Raw genomic sequence first — 23109 nt, forward strand, 5'->3', positions numbered from 1 at the left:
TTAAATCTGCTTAATATTGAATATTAATATGGAATTTTACAACTAAAGGGAAATTTTAGTAGCTGAGCATAAAAAGAAGAGGAACATAACGCATCTGAAGGTCATAAATGATATTAATTTAGGAACATAAACATATTATGTAAACTGTATATGGCTGTTCTTTGTAGTTTAAATACAGTATTCCATTTCTCCCTAAACATTTTAAGCATCAAAGTCTTTCATTCGGTTACATACTGTGGTTATTTTGGAAAAGTTTTTACTTGCTCCTTCTGACTTTATTAAGTTTATATACGTGATAAAGAGTAATACTGTTTTAACCTTTTCTATGAATGTTTGCGCTCGTTATCGCAGTAAAAAAACACATACTTTTTAGAATTTGATTAATAGGGAATATAATATGGAATCGCGTATCTAAAGAAATTAATAACAATATAATTATATTCATATAGCTTAAATTATCACAGTAGTACACTTTCTTTGTAAACATCTGCATCAATTTGACTCGTTCACCCGCAATTACTTGGAATCTTTTTGCCTGCCCTGTTCGGTTATAGCTTAAGGTGCCAAGTGGTGCATTGGTGAAATGGATTAGGTATTTCACTTACATGTTGGAGATCAGGGGTTCACACCCAGCTCTCCCCATGAGTTTTCTTTTAACAAATAAACATTTTTATGAAAAACTAAAATAGTAAATATTATCGACACTATTGAATTTGTTGATATCTCTACGTATCACATGTTCAAAGTTAAGTGAGTTAAGTGATTAACCTTTTCTATGAATACTTGCGCTCGTTATCGCAGTAAAAAACCTCATACTTTTTAGAATCCGCTAAATAGGGAATATAATATTTAATCGCTTATCTAAAGAAATTAATAACGATATTAATTTATGGATCTAAATATAAGTATTTATATAGCTGGTAGTATTACTGTAATCCGCTTTCTTTGGAAACACGTTTTATTTTTAATTTGACTCATTCACGCATGATAAAGTATTGTGTACACTATATTAACATTATTTTGTATATATATTATAACATATTCATTGTTAAGTTATATTGATAATGAAATAAAAACGTGAATTAGCAAACGTGATTACTGTCAACCGTTCAAGCCTTCAAGCCTTAAAATGAAATTGTATATATTGTAATTAGAATCAAGGATAACAAAGCAGTATTAAAAATACCACTGAAACTATAATAATGTGTCTGGTCATTATTAACAGTATTAATTTAATAATAATAATTTCAAGCTTCTTGTATCTTTTTCAGAGTCATTTTCTTCTTCGTTTTTCATAAGCTTCGCTTATTAAAATACCTATTTATGAGACACGATGTTTCAGATGTCAATAACTTTGTGAACAATGACACAGAGCCTGCAACCTACAGCCGATTTGTGAAAAATTTCACAGCTTTTATTAAACAACTTTATTTAAACCGATTGTATTTCTGACTGTTTTGTTACAGTTCCATATTTTATATACATCTAAATAAAGTCAGGCGTCAGGTGCATAAACTATTAGTAATCAATCATTTGTATTAAAATTCACACTGTGATAAATTATTGCACTTCCACATCTTGTAAAACATATTTTTTTAAGACTGTGTTCAAACATATGTTAAATGTGACTATAAAAAAAACAGGGTTCACTTTTTTCTGTCTCTCCCTACTCTCTTTCACCTGCTGCGATTCGGACACAGAATAATTAAAAATGGGAACAGGTGAGGCAGGCAGAGGGAAGAAGGAGGGGGGTGGCATCTTCCCAACTCTATGACTAAAGAAAGTGTCAAAGAGAAATGGCTTGAGAGACATACAGAGCCGAAAAAGTTTGGTGCGGTCTTCTCTGCTTTAAAGGTACACTCCTTGTGGATGAATTTTCACCTCGAACATTTGCCCACCACCTAACACACAGAACCAAACTGAAGACAAAATGTAAGAATAGCAATTACAAACATTAAGGAAATACATACTTGCTTTATAGTGTTATACTGTACAGTGTATTAAAACACTCTAAGGTCACTACATTGCCCACTAATCCTCTTTCCCACAATTTCACGGGGGCAAGGTCATGTAGCTGATTCACAGCTAGATACAATTTGATCTTGCAAAAATTCCAATACTGTATTTGTCAACATATTTACTAAAACTATCCATCTCAGTAATCTCGCTGTGTTAGTCTCACTGTACGCCCCAGTGCTTACCCAATGTTCACACTTTGTTCAAAATTTTATGCAATGTCACATGCACCAGGGGGGAAGGAAAAGTGCCCGCGGTCATTTTTTTCACTGACAAAGTTGATTAAAACTCATTCAAGGGGTGTGATGTGTTAGCACAAACTCTGCTTAACAGAGCCGCTTGTAAGAGCAAGGTGACTTTCTGCTCAATTAAAAAAAAAGCTACAGTACAGATAAATTTTAAATTCTAAATTAGCTGTTTGTCAATATCTGCTACTTTGCAAGCAGTACACGACTTCTCAAAAGGTACCTGTTGTCTCTCGTGCAAACTCAACAAAGGTTTACTTTTTATAACTACGAAATTTGAACGCTACCTCAGGGACTCGTTATAGTATTGTAGCGAAGACGGTTCACGCAGGAAAATAAAAATATCGCCCCCTCCCAGCCAGGTTTTGCCGCCCGCTGTTCCAAAGCCGTATGGTTTCAAAGTACGTGTGAAATATCGTTTCTTACTCCAGTTATTAATCCAATCTATTTTACTCATCCGACTATGTAAAAAATATAGCTAAAAGTATCGCTGTAAAGGTTAAATTCCAAGATGAAAAGACAAGACTCAACGTGTTTTCTCTAACTCTTCAGTTTACAGCTCGTCCGTGGTCATTCATATTGTAACGAACGGCAGACATACAGATGGTCCAAGCCGGTTGACGCGCGGTGGCAGTACAGCCCTCTTTTTTCCCTCCTTTAACTTAAAGAATCGCGTGAAGAAATCCTAAATCATGAAACCATCACTTATAGTAATTCATCCAGATAAACTCACACCGTAGCCAACAACAATCTATAATAATGGACTATTTTGAAATATATTTTGCTATGTAAGAAACAAAGTAATTCTCTGATCAGGGTTTGAACCGCCTGGGTGCAGCGCACTACATGACAGTCCATTACCTATTACCACTATAAGGAAATAATAGATATATTTTTTTAATAAACAAATGTCAAATGTTTCCAAAATGTCCCCTTGTGATATTTTAGCTGCTTAGTTACACGACTCCATATTAATATTACTATCAAGAGGTATTAAATCAGTACAACTTGTACTTGAACAACTTGATGTTTAATTAAAACGCAGTTTTTAACTATCTAAACCATTTTTTACAGCCTTTAAAGTCACGCAATGTTTGAGTTAGGCAGGAACACGTCATTGTATCTTATTTTTGATTAAATTGTTGAAAAGTAAAAAAAAATCGTTTGCCCATCGTGTTGATAGGCTGTTCTTCGATTACTGCAATTGTAAAAAAAAAACATTCCCCCCTCCCTTGTTTAACTTAAAAGATTTCCAGTAGGAAATGCTTAAACACAAAACCATCACTTGTCTATTTAAGTGTCCTTCTTTCAGCATGTAGTATTACAGTATGATGAGCAACAAGGGGTCATTGTTATGATTTCTCTATTATGATCAAATCCCTCAACTCGTTCACTTGTGGTTATTTTGGAAACATTTTGACCTGTTCCTTTCAACTACATTGCTGTCGATTATTGTAGAAATAGACAAAATGAAACGCTTGAAGTTTGTAATGTAGAACACTCTGAACGAGTTAAACTTTGATGCAGGACAAATACATGTATTTCCCACAAGCTATACTGTAGCTTTAAAACTATACATCATCACACTGTATGCCTGTGGCAGGTATGTGTTCAAGTTTTAAAGCTATAGTACGGAAAAACGAGTGTTAAGAAAAAACAGGACATTTGAATACTGGTAAAGAGCAACAATGACAACAGAGCATGCCACTGAAAATGTATCCCATCGCCCGAGCAGAACTGTCTATTTTATATAACCAACAGTGGGGTGTAACACTCTTCTATAAATTGAAGGTTGTGAAAACAGTGAGTGACAAATCACCTTGAACAAAATACAATTTTAAAATACAAACAGTTTGAAATGATTCGTTGTTATTAATAGATCACTTTGCTTTGAACATGTTGTCAAATTTAGAAATATCAAAAATGTCCATATAGTGTCCGTAAAATTTGCTATTTTAGTTTTTCAAAGAAATGTTTATTTGTTAAAAGATAACTCATGGTGATAACTGGGTTCGAACCACTGACTTCGAGCATGCGAAGTATATGCCTAACCCATTACACCAACCTATGCCAACATGAAGTCAGCTACAACTTAACTTGTAGCTGAAAAGGACAGGCAAAATGTTTTCACGTAATCACGGGTAAGTGAGTTAAACTGATATAGATGTTTACAAAGAAAGTGGACCACGGTAATACTTTGAGCTTACAGCCTGTCCAAGGTCATTCATTATTAATACTATTAATAATACCTTCCGTATCACATCAAAATTGAAACATTTTAACAAGTGTATGAGGCGATACACAACGTGTCTGCTCTATAACTCTTCAGTGTACAGAATAATTTCCACAGAGTTACACAACCTCGTTTCATCATAGTAAACAACAGTCCCTGGCTTATTTGAAGGTGTAACATGTCTTCACTCTCATGGTACAGTTTCAACATACTGTGCAGTGTTTTCCGTTACCACTATAAGAAGAATACAAGCTTTAAAAAAATAACGAATGTCAAAATGTTTCCAAAATGTCCAAAATATGTTTCCAAAATATTTTAGCTGCTTAGTTTCACAACTCCATATTAATATTGCTATCAAGTTGTATTTAATCAGTACAACTTTTATTTTTTTACAATAACAGCAAGTGGTGTTCTTACTACTTATACTTAAAAGGATAAAACATTATAACTTTTTATGAAGTATAGAATTTAACTTAATAATGTTTGAACAAGCACGTTAAAACCAGAACCCATGTAAGTTACCAAGTTAAAGACTTTGATGCATAAAATATTTATGCATAATTAAAATATTTATGATGAAGGTGGAAGGTTGTGTACTTTTGTTCAACTGAGCAATCTTACTTTTATAAAATATACTGACTTTGTAATGTTTCATTATTAACATGCTATAATATACAGTTTACAATTATTACAAATCTAAAGAGTATACAACTTAAATTCTTAATTGGAAAAAGATTGTCCCTCAGCAGTGACCGGGATTCAAAACTGGGCGTTTTCTGGCACTAGCTCAAATGCTGTACATTAGATGTTAAGCTTTTTTAGCTCCACCTGGCACTTTTACAAGGTGCTTCCGGTTACTATTATCATATTTCAGTTTGCATGAGGTATGATGCACCACACCCACCACGTTTTGACGCAGTGTACTCCGTGCATTTTGAATGGCTGGATCTGTATATTAAAGGGGAACTGCGATGGTTATTTTACATTTTGGGATTATAATGAATCTGCAATGATGAGTGCATTTCAAATCATTAGGAAACTACCAAGTACAAGATAACATGTACCATAACAATCTCCAATTTATATCACAAAACAGATGAAGTGTCAATGTATGGGAAGTGCCATATTGCCATCATTGTCTGTGATTCAGAATGAGGCATGCCTTAGACCAAGTGAATTTTGCTACTATGTTAATTCTAAATATTTTCATTTAACCGACACATACAAGACAACGTTTTAGATTCTTTTAAGTATTGCAAAAAAGAAACCCGCCAACCAACTAAAACACACTCATATTTATTTTCATTTTATTTCTTGTTCACTTGCAGCGACTAGTGAGCAGGAAGGGTAGGATTTATGGCACAATGTTCCCAAAATCTTGCTCTCGCCCTTGGTGAGACCAGCTGATTCTCATCTGCCTTCGACAACATGGCAACCATGCAGTACTTCCACAGAGTTCATGATTGTGTACTTAATTTGAAATTAGAAATTTTGAGATACTATCAGTTTATTTTGTTACGGATATTTAAAACCCAGTCTAAAATTGTGGGACTGCAGTTCCCCTTTTGATCCAAGTGAGGTATGGATCAAAATTGCAGGTGGGATCATGATTTTGATTGGGAGAGAGTGGGATTTAGTTCCACACAGGGCTACACACTCAGACACATCTTTCTAAAGTCCTCCTCATCTCAGTGTGTCTCACCTTGCCCAGCAATAAAACTGTGATGAGAAATATAAGATACTTGATCTTGTAAGAAAAGCTTCCCCTCTCATTTCCTTGTCTGACATGTTTAATCCTGCTCCTCACTCTCTTGCTCATCTTTTACTTTGTCTCTTTCTTTCTCTTGTCTGTTGTCCATCTGTCTCAATCACTGTCTTCACAGCAGTAATGCCAGCTAGACCCTTTTCTGTAGTGCTGCTCAGTCAGTATAGAAGTGGTAATTCAGCAATAAGACCAGAGGGGAGTAAGGAGCACTCTACTTCAACAGTGTGGACAGTGTTGCACACACCTTTCCCCAAAACTTTAAAGCTCTAAAATATCAGTGCTTTCCCATACTACAGGAGAGAATGTGCCTGTGACTCCCTGGGAACACAGTGTGCACTTTGGGAATCAGTAATATGCATTGAAACTGACTCCGAGACAATAGATGTGTCCTAGGAATTAAGTTAAAAAGGATCAACTGGTGATTGGGATTTCTCAAATCAAAATTTAGATCATTCCAAATAGTGTCCAATGAGAAGTGTATCCATGAGAGACACATCAATTTCCAGCTTTTATAGATCCTTAAGGATTTATATCAGGATCCAAGTAACAAAGAGTAGCATTAGGACACTATTCACTAAGCTGTGTCCCCTGCATCTGTTATCTTACATAAGGGGTGACCCAGAGCTCCATGTCCCAGGTAACCCCATAAAAACAAACAGCAGAGGGAAGTAACAAAGAATGAAAATTTTTGTATATTATCCCTAACAATGGCAGATGCAAATGTTATTTCCCTTATTCAACAATTGAAGAAAAAGAAACGGGCATCCATCAGATAAAATACAAGTTTTGATGAAAAACTGGACAGTGTGAACTCCATGTACTGTAGTCTGATTTTAATATGTCTTTCCACTAGGCACCACACCGTAATTGGGTACAAAACAATGGGGTTTAATTGTCATTCTTTAAAAGTTTTTTTCTAAAGTTGTGGCTCATGAAACTACCCAGATTTTTTTCCAGTGCTTTTCCAGTGGTACTCCAGTGTCTTCTTCTGAAACTGGGGGAACAAAGACAGCATATTCTGCATGAAGATTTTATAAAGCCAGGTCCATGGGTCTCAAAACCTCTTCAAAATCTAAAATAATACAGATACTTATGGGCAGTTATAGACACACAGTCATAGTTTTATAAGCAAAAAGTAAAAGAGATGTTATCTTCTGGCAGCTCAGTTATAAATTTCTTAAAGATCAGAGTTTACAATCCACTTTTTTTTTCATTGTAATCCACAATTTCTTCCAATATGTGGCCTTTTTGAGAGGTTTGAGGTGCCTGAAATGTATGAGCAATAAGTAGGCATAGCACACACCCTCATTTCATACACCACAGCTGTCACACACCTCTCTCACTTTTTCTGTAAACTTAGTAGCCTTGATTTGTATTTCCATCAGTACAATTGGTGATGTTACTGAACTGACAAGGTTTTCTTAGCCTTTCAAAATAAAAAATAAAATTATGAAAATGTCCATTATTATTATCAGTGAGCTACTGGGAGTGACACTGACAAGCCAGACCTGTGCAGCGTATACACAGAGTGGCATCAGAGTGAGGAGCCAGGGAGGTTGTGTATTTGTTTTTTATAACGGAAAGTGTGTTGAGTCTCAGCACGAGTGGGATGTGATGAAGAGAGACTCAGGGTTGTTAATGTGAGAGGTCTGAGTGTGGGAGTGAGTCTCTGGAGACTGTGTGTGTGAGACTTAGTCTGGTGGCTTCAAGTGAGGATGTCAGAGGCTGGAGGTGGACCTGGAAGTCGGAGTGCTGACTGGCCGTGAGGGGACCAGTGAGTGTCATGTGGGAGCAGGAGGCTCCAGATCAGGGAAAGAGCAGGAAGCTGCTTGTGGTGACTAGGAGCAGAGGGTGCCATCTCCCTGAAAGGGACCAGCCGGAGGGCGTGTGAGAGGTGAGGCTCAGTGAGTCCAGGAATCTGCGACAGAAGGGCTTGGCTCAGTGAGGGACCTACATTATGATCTCAGAGGACATCAGATAGAAAGGCCAGTGGAGTCAGTGAGCTGGATACTCAGGGCCTGAGAGTCTGGGAGCCAGGGACCCAGAGGTCTCTGAGGATGTGTGCCCCATGCTCTGGTGCCATGATGAGGGAGTGAGCACATCACCATTCTTGAAGGAGAGTGGTTGCAAAAAATGTGAAAACGTTCTCCAGCAGGCTGTGAGGGGTGTGTCTGGAGTGGTGGACACGCCTGTTTGTGGGGGGTCACAACCACTGTGACGTCACAGTATCATGGAGAAATGTGGTTAGTTTTCTAACTAACCTGGAATCTATATCAATGGTTGTTATGGTCCTCAGTTGGAGAGTTATTATTTTTTCCCTAATTGTTTTCTCCTTTTTCTCTGGGTGCTGCCAATTAAGATACTGTATTAAGCAAATGAGGCACAAGCATTCAAAAGGGGGAATACTGAGAGACTTTGTTTTGGTATGGCCTCATTGTTAGGTACGACCACCTTTCCGGTTCTAGCCTGTCTAGTTGTTTTTTTAGTCAGTTAGTTTGTCGGAGGGGGGGGGGGTCTTTTCTTTGTCTTCCCCCTCCCAATTGGAATACAAATGTGCACCTCTGCCTCCTTGTGTTTTTTGGTATAATACAGTTTATTTGTTTTCTCAAACATAATTGCTTCTCTCTCACACATTATAATAGTAATTTTAACAGAACTAATGTACAGTACTCTATTGACAAAGGAGTCCAACTGTATTAATATTAATGGTATTCAAGTGAAATGTACAGATGGATCCCACGTCTAAAGATTTCCCCTGTGGCAGACAAAGTCTGAGGCAGAATTCTGGTTCATACAGACTTGTTCTCTCTTGACCTGCTGTTTTGTTCTGAAGTTCAGTTTCATGACTCATACAAAGTGGATGCAGTCACACAGTCGATTCCTCTGCCAAATTATCATTGAGATTGTTTATTGCTTCACATTTTGATTATGTGTTGTTATAGTTATAACCTTGCTTGTTTTTGTTTAAATTATTTATTTTCTTCAAAAGAGAATGTTTTTTTCCTCAACACATCTACAAATAACAATCAAAATCTCCAGTTCTCTTTCTCTAGTGTTGTTAATTTACATTTTGTATGAATTCAACCATGTGAAGAATAACAACAAAAGCTATAACTTTAACAAAACGCCATAAAATGTGAAGCAATTTCTATTATGGTTAAAAGTCAAAGTCTCTCTCATTCTATTTCCCTATTCCAACCATTGTAGCTTCATGTGTCTCCCTGTTTCCCACTGTCTCCCTTCCTGACAGTTTTTTCTAATCTTTCTTCTTCTTTCTGGAGCCCAAAATTTGATGCAGCAGTTATCTTCATCATCCTCATCCATGGACACTCTGAGATGGATAATGCCATAATGTTTTATATTACTGCTGAACTGAGTGTTGTAGTGAAGACTTGGAAAGAAGGATGTGGATGAGCTGTGCAGATGTTCAGCTGTTCTCCTGTCTTTTTGCCTACAGTATGAGGTTCTGTGAACTAACAGAGAGATTTTGTGAAGATCTGGCCTCTCCTCTTCAGTCTCTACACTCCAGTCTGAGAGAGCTGGATCTGAGAGGCAATAACCTGAGGGATTCAGGAGTGAAACTGCTGTCTGCAGCTCTGGGGGGTACTAACTGTAAATTTACAACTCTAAGGTAAGTGAACACTGGTGATTTTTTTATTGTTTTATTTAGATACGTTAAGACTCACAACATTATGTTTTTCACATGCATCAAAAAGTAACACCTAGAAAATACAAAACAAAAAAGAAGGGTGACATATAGAAAACAGTGTCTTGTTTCATTTTACACAAGTTCTTGTCTGTGGATTCTTTGTAAACATATGATTACTTAGAGGCTCAAAACACATTTTGTTTAAATATATACCGTATATGTAGTTGATTTTTAATTCTATTGGTAATTTTCTTCTTTAAATTTCAATCATGGATTTCTTCCAGATTTGAACACTAGGTTTGTGCAGCTTAAACCACTTTCTAGTGATTCTCTCCATGAAGGTGAATTATTGGATTTATGCAGATTTGAGATTCCTCAGTTGCTATGGGAGTGCCAGCCTTTCTTTCCATTTGAATCTTACCCTTATCTCTTATATTCCTCCTTTTTTCTAATAAATTGGAAGTAGCTATGGAAGTGACTAAGTTTTGCAATATTTATCAATTTGTTTATTTCTAATCTTTGAATCTCTTTTGAATCTGGGGTGCTGTCTGTATGGAGTTTGTACAGTATTTTCTCTCCACGTTTGTGTGGTGCTCCAGTTTCCTACCACAGTCTACAGACATTCTGGTAGATTAATAAGCTTCTGGGAAATCTGGCCATGGTGTGAGTGTTTTACCCTGTGATGGACTGACATCCTGTCCAGGTTTCATTCCTGCCTTGTGCCCAGTGATTCCTGGAATAGGCTCTGGGTTACTGTGACCCTGTATTGGATAATTGTTTATTTACTGTGATGTTGATGGGGTTCAAATGCTATGCTGCCTTCTTTGTATATTAACAGAGAGTATAAACCATTCCTGATTTATATGGTTTAAAGTCAGGGTTCCGTTCTGTATGTCTCAAACCCTCAAAATGACTATTCCCTTCTTTTGTTTTTTTTCACATTACAAATTATTATGTGTTTAATTTATTAACATTGTAGCAATATCTTATTTTCATAATACCTTGAGTTAAATTAGCTATAAAAGGTAATGTTTTAAGTTAGATGGATACTTCTTCATCATTTTGCTAAGGAGCTGCCGTTCATCCAAGCTGTTAAAGCTTTAAGTTAAACACAGCATTAACATTTTAAACAACTAAGATTACATTGCTTAAATTCCAGTACTTTGAGTGACTTCACATCTATGCATTGTAGAAATACTAGAAAGATTCATCATATATCACATCCGTTTTTCTACCATAGCTGGGGCACTGTCAGTCATCACAGAAAATATTTCATTTGTGTCATTTCCTCTTTCCTCAAAATGATTAATGATTAATAAGCATCTAAGCTACAGTACATCTTCCCCTGTAGTAGTTCCATACATGGGTTTTGGGCAGCACAGCTCTTCTCAAATTCCACGTCAGTCACAGTATCTCACAAGAATTGATAATGGCGGTACATTGTTTATATACACACACTCATGATGTACAACACAAAATACTTTTACACCTTTTAAATGCCAAGGTTTGTTGTTTGTTAACATTTTCAGCCATTCCACTTACAGAGGCAGCCATTCAAAATGCACGGTACAATCCTGTACCCTGCAAAATTATCTACAGCTCACCGCGTTATACCGCAGTACATGATTGACTGGCCGAAATGACCGACAGGCGGCACTTGTGGTGCATTTGTTGTTAGTGAAACGATTGCTTCATTTAATCTCTTTACAGTGCATGTTTAAATCTGCTTAATATTGAATATTAATATGGAATTTTACAACTAAAGGGAAATTTTAGTAGCTGAGCATAAAAAGAAGAGGAACATAACGCATCTGAAGGTCATAAATGATATTAATTTAGGAACATAAACATATTATGTAAACTGTATATGGCTGTTCTTTGTAGTTTAAATACAGTATTCCATTTCTCCCTAAACATTTTAAGCATCAAAGTCTTTCATTCGGTTACATACTGTGGTTATTTTGGAAAAGTTTTTACTTGCTCCTTCTGACTATATTAAGTTTATATACGTGATAAAGAGTAATAATGTTTTAACCTTTTCTATGAATGTTTGCGCTCGTTATCGCAGTAAAAAAACACATACTTTTTAGAATTTGATTAATAGGGAATATAATATGGAATCGCGTATCTAAAGAAATTAATAACAATATAATTATATTCATATAGCTTAAATTATCACAGTAGTACACTTTCTTTGTAAACATCTGCATCAATTTGACTCGTTCACCCGCGATTACTTGGAATCTTTTTGCCTGCCCTGTTCGGTTATAGCTTAAGGTGCCAAGTGGTGCATTGGTGAAATGAATTAGGTATTTCACTTACATGTTGGAGATCAGGGGTTCACACCCAGCTCTCCCCATGAGTTTTCTTTTAACAAATAAACATTTCTATGAAAAACTAAAATAGTGAATATTATGGACACTATTGAATTTGTTGATATCTCTACGTATCACAACATGTTCAAAGTTAAGTGAGTTAAGAGATTAACCTTTTCTATGAATACTTGCGCTCGTTATCGCAGTAAAAAACCTCATACTTTTTAGAATCCGCTAAATAGGGAATATAATATGGAATCGCTTATCTAAAGAAATTAATAACTATATTAATTTATGGATATTAATATAAGTATTTATATAGCTGGTAGTATTACTGTAATCCGCTTTCTTTGGAAACATGTTTTATTTTTAATTTGACTCATTCACGCATGATGAAGTATTATGTACACTATATTGTACTATATTTTTTGTATATATATTATAACATATTCAATGTTAAGTTACATTGATAATGAAATAAAAACGTGAATTAGCAAACGTGATTACTGTCAACCGTTCAAGCCTTCAAGCCTTAAAACGAAATTGTGTATATTGTAATTAGAATCAAGAATAACAAAGCAGTATTAAAAATACCACTGAAACTATAATAATGTGTCTGGTCATTATTAACAGTATTAATTTAATAATAATAATTTCAAGCTTCTTGTATCTTTTTCAGAGTAATTTTCTTCTTTGGTTTTCATAAGCTTCGCTTATTAAAATACCTATTTATGAGACACGATGTTTCAGATGTCAATAACTTTGTGAACAATGACACAGAGCCTGCAACCTACAGGGGATTTGTGAAAAATTTCACAGCTTTTATTTAACAACTTTATTTAAACTCATTGTATTTCTGACTGTTTTGTTACAGTTCAATATTTTATATACATCTAAATAAAGTCAGGCGTCAGGTGCATAAACTATTAGTAATCAATCATTTGTATTAAAATTCACACTGTGATAAATCATTGCACTTCCACATCTTGTAAAACATGATTTTTTTAAGACTCTGTTCAAACATACATTAAATTTGACTATATATAAAAAAAAACATGGTTCACTTTTTTTCTGTCTCTCCCTATTCTCTTTCACCCGCTGCGATTCGGACACAGAATAATTAAAAATGGGAACAGGTGAGGCAGGCAGAGGGAAGAAGGAGGGGGGTGGCATCTTCCCAACTCTATGACTAAAGAAAGTGTCAAAGAGAAATGGCTTGAGAGACATACAGAGCCGAAAAAGTTTGGTGCGGACTTCTCTGCTTTAAAGGTACACTCCTTGTGGATGAATTTTCACCTCGAACATTTGCCCACCACCTAACACACAGAACCAAACTGAATACAAAATGTAAGAATAGCAATTACAAACATTAAAGAAATACATACTTGCTTTATAGTGTTATACTGTACAGTGTATTCAAACACTCTAAGGTCACTACACTGCCCACTAAACCTCTTTCCCACAATTTCATGGGGGCAAGGTCATGTAGCTGATTCACAGCTGGATACAATTTGACCTTGCAAAAATTCCGATACTGTATTTGTCAACATATTTAGTAAAACTATCCATCTCAGTAATCTCACTGTGTTAGTCTCACTGTACGCCCCAGTGCTCACTCAATGTTCACTCCCAGTAAAATAAAAATTGTATGCAATGTCACATGCACCGGGGGGGAGGAAAAGTGCCCGCGGTCATTTTTTTCACTGACTAAGTTGATTAAAACTCATTCAAGGGGTGTGATGTGTTAGCACAAACTCTGCTTAACAGAGCCGCTTGTAAGAGCAAGGTGACTTTCTGCTCAATTAAAAAAAAGCTACAGTACAGATAAATTTTAAATTCTTCAAGCAAAATTAGCTGTTTGTCAATATCTGCTGCTTTGCAAGCTGTACACGACTTCTCAAAAGGTACCTGTTGTCTCTCGTGCAAACTCAACAAAGGTTTAATTTTTATAACTACAAAATTTGAACTGTATACTTCAGGGACTCATTATAGTATTGTAGCGAAGACAGTTCACGTAGTAAAATCAACCCCCCCCCCCCCCAGCCCGTTCTCGCCGCCTGCTGTTCCAAAGCCGTATGGTTTCAAAGTACGTGTGAAATATATTTCTTACTCCAGTTATTAATCCAATCTGTTTTTGCTCATTGGGCTATGTAAAAAACATAGCCAAAAGTATCGCTGTAAAGATTAAATTCCAAGCTGAAAGGACAAGACTCTCTAGCTCTTCAGTTTACAGCTCGTCCATGGTCCTTCATTATTCATATTGTAACGAACAGCAGGCATACAGATGGTACAAGCTCGTTGCAACGCGGTGACAGTACAGCCCTCTTTTCCCCCTCCTTAAAGACTTAAAGAACCACGTGAAGAAATCCTAAATCACAAAACCATCACTTATAATAATTCATCCAGATACTCTCACACCGCAGCCAACAACAAGCTATAATAGTGGTAAGAAACAAAGTAATTCTCTGATCGGGCATTGAACCGCCTGGGTGCAGCGCACTACGTGACAGTCCATTGCCTATTACCACTATAAGGACAACAATAGATATATTTTTAAATAAACGAACGTCAAATGTTTCCCAAAATGTCCCCTTGTGATATTTTAGCTGCTTAGTTACACGACTCCATATTAATATTACTATCAAGAGGTATTAAATCAGTACACCTTTTATGAAATTCAAGTATTTTAAATGTTTAATTAAAAAGTGTTTTTTTAACTGAACCATTTTTTACAGCTTTTAAAGTCACGTAATGTATGAGTTAGGTAGGAACAAGTAATTGTATCTTAATTTTTATTTAATTTAAAAAAATTAAAAAATCGTTTTCCCATCGTGTCGATAGGCTGTTCTCCGATTACAGCAATTGCAAAAAAATAACCATCCCCCCCTCCCTTGTTTAACTTAAAGATTTCCATTAATCACAAAACCATCACGTGTCGATTTAAGTGTCCTTCTTTCAGTTGGGTATGCATGATTAGCAACACGGGGTCATTGTTATAATTTCTCTATTATGATCAAATCACTCAACTCATTAACTTGTGGTTATTTTGGAAACATTTTATCATGTTCCTTCTAGCAACTGTCGATATTGTAGCAATAGACAAAATGAAATGCTTAGATTGTGTAATGTAGGGCGCTCTGAACGAGTTAAACTTTGATACAGGACAAATAAATGTATTTCCCACAAGCTATACTCTAGCGGCTTTAAAACTGTACATCATCACACTGTATGCCTGTGGCATGTATGTGTTCAAGTTTTAAAGCTACAGTACGGAAAAACGAGTGTTAAGAAAAAACAGGACATTTGAATACCGGTAAAGAGCAACAATGACAACAGAGCATGCCACTGAAAATATATCCCATCGCCAGAGCAGAACTGTCTGTTTTATATAACCAACAGTGGGGTGTAACACTCTTCTATAAATTGAAGGTTGTGAAAACAGTGAGTGACAAATCACCTTGAACAAAATACAATTTTAAAATACAAACAGTTTGAAATGATTCGTTGTTATTAATAAATCACTTTGCTTTGAACATGTTGTCAAATTTAGAAATATCAAAAATGTCAATATAGTGTCTGTAAAATTTGCTAATTTAGTTTTTCAAAGAAATGTTTATTTGTTAAAAGATAACTCATGGAGATAACTGGGTTCGAACCACTGACTTCGAGCATGCAATGGCTAACCTATTTCACCAACATACGCCAACATGAAGTCAGCTACAACTTAAGCTGTAGCTGAAAAGGACAGGCAAAATGTTTTCACGAAATCACAGGTGAATGAGTTAAACTGATGCAGACGTTTACAAAGAAAGTGGACCACGGTAATACTTTGAGCTTACAGCCTGTCCAAGGTCATTCATTATTAATACTATTAATAATACCTTCCGTATCACATCAAAATTGAAAAATGTTTACAAGTGTATGAGGCGATACACAACGTGTCTGCTCTATAACTCTTCAGTGTACAGAATAATTTCCTCAGAGTTACACAACCTCGTCTCATCATAGTAAACAACAGTCACTGGCTTATTTGAAGGTGTAACACGTCTTCACTCTCATGGTACAGTTTCAACATACTGTGCAGTATGTTTTCCGTTACCACTATAAGAAGAATACAAGCTTTAAAAAAAAAAACAAATGTAAAAATGTTTCCAAAATGTCCAATATATGTTTCCAAAATATTTTATCTGCTTAGTTTCACAACTCCATATTAATATTACTATCAAGTTGTATTTAATCAGTACAACTTTTATTTTTTTACAATAACAGCAAGTGGTGTTCTTACTACTTATTCTTAGAAAAGGATAAAACATTATAACTTTTTATGAAGTATAGAATTTAACTTAATAATGTTTGAACAAGCACGTTAAAACAAGAACCCATGTTAAGTTACCCAGTTAAAGACTTTGATGCATAAAATATTTATGCATAATTAAAATATTTATGATGAAGGTGGAAGGTTGTGTACTTTTGTCCAACTGAGCAATCTTACTTTTATAAAATATGCTGACTTTGTAGTGTTTAATTATTAACATGCTGTAATACACAGTTTACAATTATTACAAATCTAAAGAGTATACAACTTAAATTCTTAATTGGAAAAAGATTGTCCCTCAGCAGTGACCGGGATTCAAAACTGGGCGTTTTCTGGCACTAGCTCAAATGCTGTACATTAGATGTTAAGCTTTTTTAGCTCCACCTGGCACTTTTACAAGGTGCTTCCGGATACTATTATCATATTTCAGTTTGCATGCGGTATGATGCACCATGCCCACTGCGTTTTGACGCAGTGTACTCCGTGCATTATGAATGGCTGGATCTGTATATTAAAGGGGAACTGCGATGCTTATTTTACATTTTGGGATTATAATGAATCTGCAATGATGAGTGCATTTCAAATCATAAGGAAACTACCAAGTACAAGATAACATGTATCATAACAATCTCCAATTTATTTCACAAAACAGACGAAGTGTCAATGTACAGTATGTGTAGTGCCATATTGCCATCATTGTCTGTGATTCAGAATGAGGCATGCTTTAGACCAAGTGAATTTTGCTACTATGTTAATTCTAAATATTTTATTGAAACTGACACATACAAGCAAACATGTTTTAGATACTTTTAAGTATTGCAAAAAATGAAACCTGCCAACCAACTAAAACACATTCATATTTATTTTAATTTCATTTCTTGTTCACTTGAAGCGACTAGTGAGCAGGAAGGGCCGGGTTTATGGTGCAATTTGCACAAAATCTTGCTCTCGCCCTTGGTGAGACCAGCTGATTCTCATCTGCCTTCGACAACATGGCAACCATGCAGTACTTCCACAGAGTTCATGATTGTGTACTTAATTTGAAATTATAAATTTTGAGATACTATCAGTTTATTTTGTTACGGATATTTAAAACCCAATCTAAAATTGTGGGACTGCAGTTCCCCTTTTGATCCGAGTGAGGTATGGATCAAAATTGCAGGTGGGATCATGATTTTGATTGGGAGCAAGTGGGATTTAGTTCCACACAGGGCTACACACTCAGATTCATCTTTCTAAAGTCCTCCTCATCTCAGTGTGTCTCACCTTGCCTAGTAATAAAACTGTGATGAGAAATATAAGATACTTGATCTTGTAAGAAAAGCATCCCCTCTCATTTCCTTGTCTGACATGTTTAATCCTGCTCCTCGCTCTCTTGCTCATCTTTTACTTTGTCCCTTTCTTTCTCTTGTCTGTTGTCCATCTGGCTCAATCATTCTCTTCACAACGGTATCTGCCAAACATAACAACAAACAAACACAATCTGCCAGGTGTTTGTCAATTAATTTCTATCTAATGTTTTTAATTTTGTTTGATGATTCCCCAGTGTTTGCTAATCCAACTAATTTGGTATCATGAAGAGCTCATTGGTATAAATTAAAAAGAGCAGTAGCCCTAGTACAGATCCCTGTGGTACTCCAATAATTAAAGCACCGCAGTTTGACTCATATCTTATCTCTCTTTTCAATTTATTAAATAATTCTCTATACAAACATACATTTTCTTTGCCTGTAATTGAGAATTGATATTTTATATTGAACTTTATTAAAAATCTTCTGAAAATGTAAATACACGGTATCATACTCTATGCATTGTTTGTTAATTACTGTTGTTGCTTGTTAAGAACTACAAAGCTTGGATATGCCAGACCTACCTTCTCTAAATCCCTGTTGACTTTTCCATGTGTGTAGTCCTCTAGTTTAGTTTTTAAAATTTGTCCTTCCATGTAATAAAAATCAGACTTTATTGGTCTATAATTGCTTGGTTCAGTTTTGTTATCCAAAACGTGGATTGGCACTGCATTTCCATTTCTCCAGTCAATAGTGTCTGTTGGAAGAGTTGTGTCAATGGCTTCTGAATACATGTACTCTGACATAATATAATATGATTTAAGCATTAATATCATTAGCCATAAATACTGTCATGCACAAATTCTTAAATAAATAACAATAAAAATAAAATGACAATCTGCAAGAGTTCAATTTTTAGATCCATTCATTGTTTTGTTTTTTTGTTATTACAGAACCGAGGGATGTGAGTAAATCTAAACATTGAAGAAGATTGCTTAGTGGAGCAAGGTACAGGATTCCTTATCTTTAAAGAGACAGAACAAACTCCTCCAGATGTTCATCAAACACCACAGTCTGCAGACATGCTGATCAAACCCCTCTGAAGAGACTGTGTGAAGGACTGTTTCCATTGTGCTCTAGTATATGTGGAAGGTCGAGATAGGTCTCTCTCCTGCGCTGGGTCTGGACAGTGTGTAATTGGATGAGTATAAGTTTGTTTCTAATTTCTAGAATTAAAAAAAGATTGTTTCTTAAACATATAATTAGTTCTGTTGGTTTGCTATACACGTTTTGTATTAATAAAATTGAATATTGCAAACATGCAACTTTTTATTTTGTGCAGTTAATTCCTAGGAAGACAGCATGGTAGCACAGTAGTTAGTATTGTTGCCCAACAGCACTGGGACCCTGGACTGAGTTCTGGGATGCTATCTGCATGGGTTTTTATGTTCTCCCTGTGTTTGCATGGGTTTCCTCCAGGTGTTCCAGTTTCCTCCCACAGTCATGTTGGTAGATTGATAGGCTTCTGGGAAAATTGACTCTGGTGCGAGTGTGTGTCCTGTGATGGACTGGAGTCCCGTCCCGATTGTACCCTGCCTTGTGCCCATGGATTTCTGTGATAGGCTCTGGCTCCCTCATACAATTTCAGTTATAAGGCTCTTTCTGTATGTAGAGTGGATGAATGTGTATGTGCAGTTTGTCTATATGAAGGCATCACTGCAGGAATGAGGGTTTGGACTGACTTTGTATACTGGCTGTGTAAACCAGGTTCATTCTGGGTTCATCTGTATTTTCAGTTTTTCCCATAGAAATTACTGCTGGTTCTTCTGTATGTCCAGGATGCACCTGAACCAGACATAGCGCAGAAGTGTAATGCATGAACACTTGCAAAAGCTTACATATAAAACAATCACAGATAGCTGTGTGTTACAAAAGAACATGTGAACATGCATATTTTAATCATAATTTAATGGAAAAGTGTTAAACATAAACATATTTTAGATTTTCTGTAGTTGCTAGCATTGAACTGTGTGTTAGATGCAAGATGAATAGAAGGAACAGGCAAACATACAGTAGATGATGCTGATCCACGGAGCCAGCATCTTAAGATGTTTGTATTTAGAGGCAATTTGTTTAAATATCAAACTAGCCTGTGGATACTGATGTGCCAGAGAGGTGAAAAAGCTGTTTTCCTAAGCCAGCACTTTAAAATGTATCCTCAGTGAGTAACTGCTGCTACAGTAACTCATAGTGGTTTTCTAACACTGTGTATAGTTACACAGTATCTTTATTTCCATTCATTTTCTAATCTCTTTATCCAGTAGAGGGGAGCTGGAGCCTATCCCAGCAATAACAGATGCAAGGCAGGATACACCCTGGACATAACACCAGTCCATCACAAGGCAGACACACAACACAAACACACACATTCACACCAGGGCCAATTTATCCAGAAGCCTATTAACCTGCCAGTATGTTTGGACTACGTGAGGAAATTAGATCCCCTGAGGAAACCCATAATTTGCATGCATAATTAAATTTTGAAAGCCACTGAGACATCTGGTGCTCTTGTTGTATTTCTGAAAAAAAAGATACAAAAAGCATGCTAACCAGTGTGCCAAACCTGTTATTTAGGTAATACAATTATATATTTATAACAGTAACATTGTTCAGCATTGTTATTAATGAAAAATCTTCCAATTATATTTTACCCTATTATATTTTACTGACATTCTTCATTTTAAAATTTTGTATTTTACTTATTTTCTGATACAGTACTCAGATTTAATGTATATTGGAACAAAGTCTTGTAAATTAATATTTTTTTCAAGATGTGGAAGAAGGGCAACAATTTATTACAATTAAATTGTTAATATTCATTATTGATTACTAATAGTTTATGCTAACACTTGCCTTTCGTTTTTAGATGTATATGAAATAGTGAACTAAGTGTGATATAACATTCAGAAATACAATCGAGAATCGCTTGTAGTATTTGTATAAATGAAACTTTTCTAAAATGTATTAAAAATATGAAAATCGATTAAAATATATAATTTTGCCATGTGTAATGTCACGAGGAAGTACAATAAGCACCTGGTTTGTTTAACACTGGTTTCAAAAATAAAACTAAATGGTGAGAAAGTTTTTTTAATGCCAATTAAAAATGTTGAAGTTAAAAGATATGATTTACATTGCTTGATTAATTTTAGGCAGATGCGCTAGGTGCTGTAAGCTACGGAAGCCCGTTTCCGCCAGGGAGTGAATTAAAACGCACTATGGTATCTCGCAATTCCAACTTTATATCTCAGAATTTTGACTTAAAAACTCAGAATTCCGACTTAAAATCTCAAAATTCTGACTGAAAAAATCAGAGTTCCGACTTTATATCTCGCAATTGCGACTTTTTATCTCACATTTGTGACTTTGAAATAGTCCACATTTCATTGTCTGTGCTTTTGTTATTGTAATGGATTCAGATTCTAGGGCTTGTGCCCTCGCCGCTCCCACCCTAGTTCATGCCTCACTCCATTGGCTCGAACCCAGGTCTTCTGTCTTGCTGAGCTCCATGCCTCCTCTCTCTTTCGGATCCGCCTCTTCTCTGACGGAGCTCAGTAGGAGGGGCGCTATTTTCTCAGCGACCTGCTGATCTGCTTCACACCACAGGAAGACAGGAAAATGAGATTTTTCCCTTACAGAATGCATGTTATGTTTACAAAATTTAGGTGTTTAAAATATTTAAAAATTAAAAAAACTTACGGCATACATGAAGAAGAAAAATCACCTGTTTTTCCCAAATTAAAAGTGTTTTTTTTAACTTAACCCCTTTTCATAGCTCTTAAAGTCATGCAATGTCTGAGTTAGGCAGGAGCACGTCATTGTTTCTTATTTTTGATTTTCTTTAAAAAAATAAAAGCATCAGTTGCCCATCGTGCCGTACAGTATTACAGTATGTTACAATTTTTTACGTTTTCGAGAGACGTCAGAACACTTCCACTAATGCAAAAACATTAGCACAGAACATCTTTCTTCCTGTCAAAAGAATTTCATATGTAGTTTATTGTTATCTGAGTAAAAACAAAATACAGAAAGTTTCTCAAATTAAACACAAACAGAGATTGTGTTATTCTGCTTTATATACTGTAGTCAGGTGTTTTGCATACGTGCAGTAGCTTTTGAATAGTAATTCTTGTGTTATGGACTCGCTACACCTGGGATCCACTTTATTCAAACAAAGGTTTCCAAAAATGCAACAAGGTACCAGATATTGTAAAAGTTGTGAAAATGTTCACAAATCACAATCTTTAAAATGCCTATAGTTTGAAGGCTTTGTGTCATTTGTTTGCAGTTATTGAAGCATCGTGTCTCATAAATAGGCATTTAAATAAGAAAGCGAGGTCATGAAAACTGGAGAAAACAAATGACCCTGAAAAAAATACAAGAGGTTTGAAATTATTCTTTATTATTAATAATAAATTAATATTGTTAATAACGATCAGATACGTTATTATAGTTCAGTTTCAGTGGTCTTTTTAATCCCACTTTATTATTCTTGATTATAATTATAATACATATAATTTCATTTTAATACTTGTTGTAAAGGCTTGTTTTAAATTCCCCCACTGGAAGAATAAAGTATTTTGAATTGAACTGAATTAAACCAGTTGAACTGTTTTTTTTTTATTAATATCATTTAACATTGAACACTTTGTGAGTCAGTATAGTGTACTTACTATTTAGGATTTTATTTATTAAAAGGGTGTTTGTTGGTTTGTTGGTTGGTTGGTTGGTTGGTTTGTTTGTTTGTTTGTTTAAAGAAAAACTTGTACCCTAAGCAAGAATCAAACACAGACTTCTGGGGGGAGAGGAGCTCTCCAAACCCATTTTTCCAACACACCACTCGGAAAGACAGCTAAAACAGACAGGTCAGAATGTTTCATCTTTTACTAATTCTTGTGTTATGGACTCGCTACACCTGGGATCCACTTTATTCAAACAAAGGTTTCCAAAAATGCAACAAGGTACCAGATATTGTAAAAGTTGTGAAAATGTTCACAAATCACGATCTTTAAAATGCCTATAGTTTGAAGGCTTTGTGTCATTTGTTTGCAGTTATTGAAGCATCGTGTCTCATAAATAGGCATTTAAATAAGAAAGCGAGGTCATGAAAACTGGAGAAAACAAATGACCCTGAAAAAAATACAAGAGGTTTGAAATTATTCTTTATTATTAATAATAAATTAATATTGTTATATATTATTATATTTATTGTTACGATCAGA

At 35.4% G+C, this 23109-nt stretch overlaps 1 protein-coding gene across 1 annotated transcript in view; it reads left to right on the top strand.

Moving 5' to 3' along the window:
- LOC107076093 (NACHT, LRR and PYD domains-containing protein 3-like) overlaps positions 1–19147 on the top strand; it is a 179222-nt gene extending 160075 nt beyond the window's left edge. The window contains exons 11-12 of the mRNA XM_069180091.1: positions 9717–9890; positions 18781–19147. Coding sequence (XP_069036192.1) covers positions 9717–9890; positions 18781–18799 — 193 coding nt within the window. The 3' untranslated portion in view covers positions 18800–19147. The remainder of the gene's footprint in view (positions 1–9716; positions 9891–18780) is intronic.
- Positions 19148–23109: the final 3962 nt, after the last annotated feature.

The sequence above is a fragment of the Lepisosteus oculatus genome, chromosome 18 (genome assembly GCF_040954835.1).
Source record: "Lepisosteus oculatus isolate fLepOcu1 chromosome 18, fLepOcu1.hap2, whole genome shotgun sequence".
Lineage (NCBI taxonomy): Eukaryota > Metazoa > Chordata > Actinopteri > Semionotiformes > Lepisosteidae > Lepisosteus > Lepisosteus oculatus.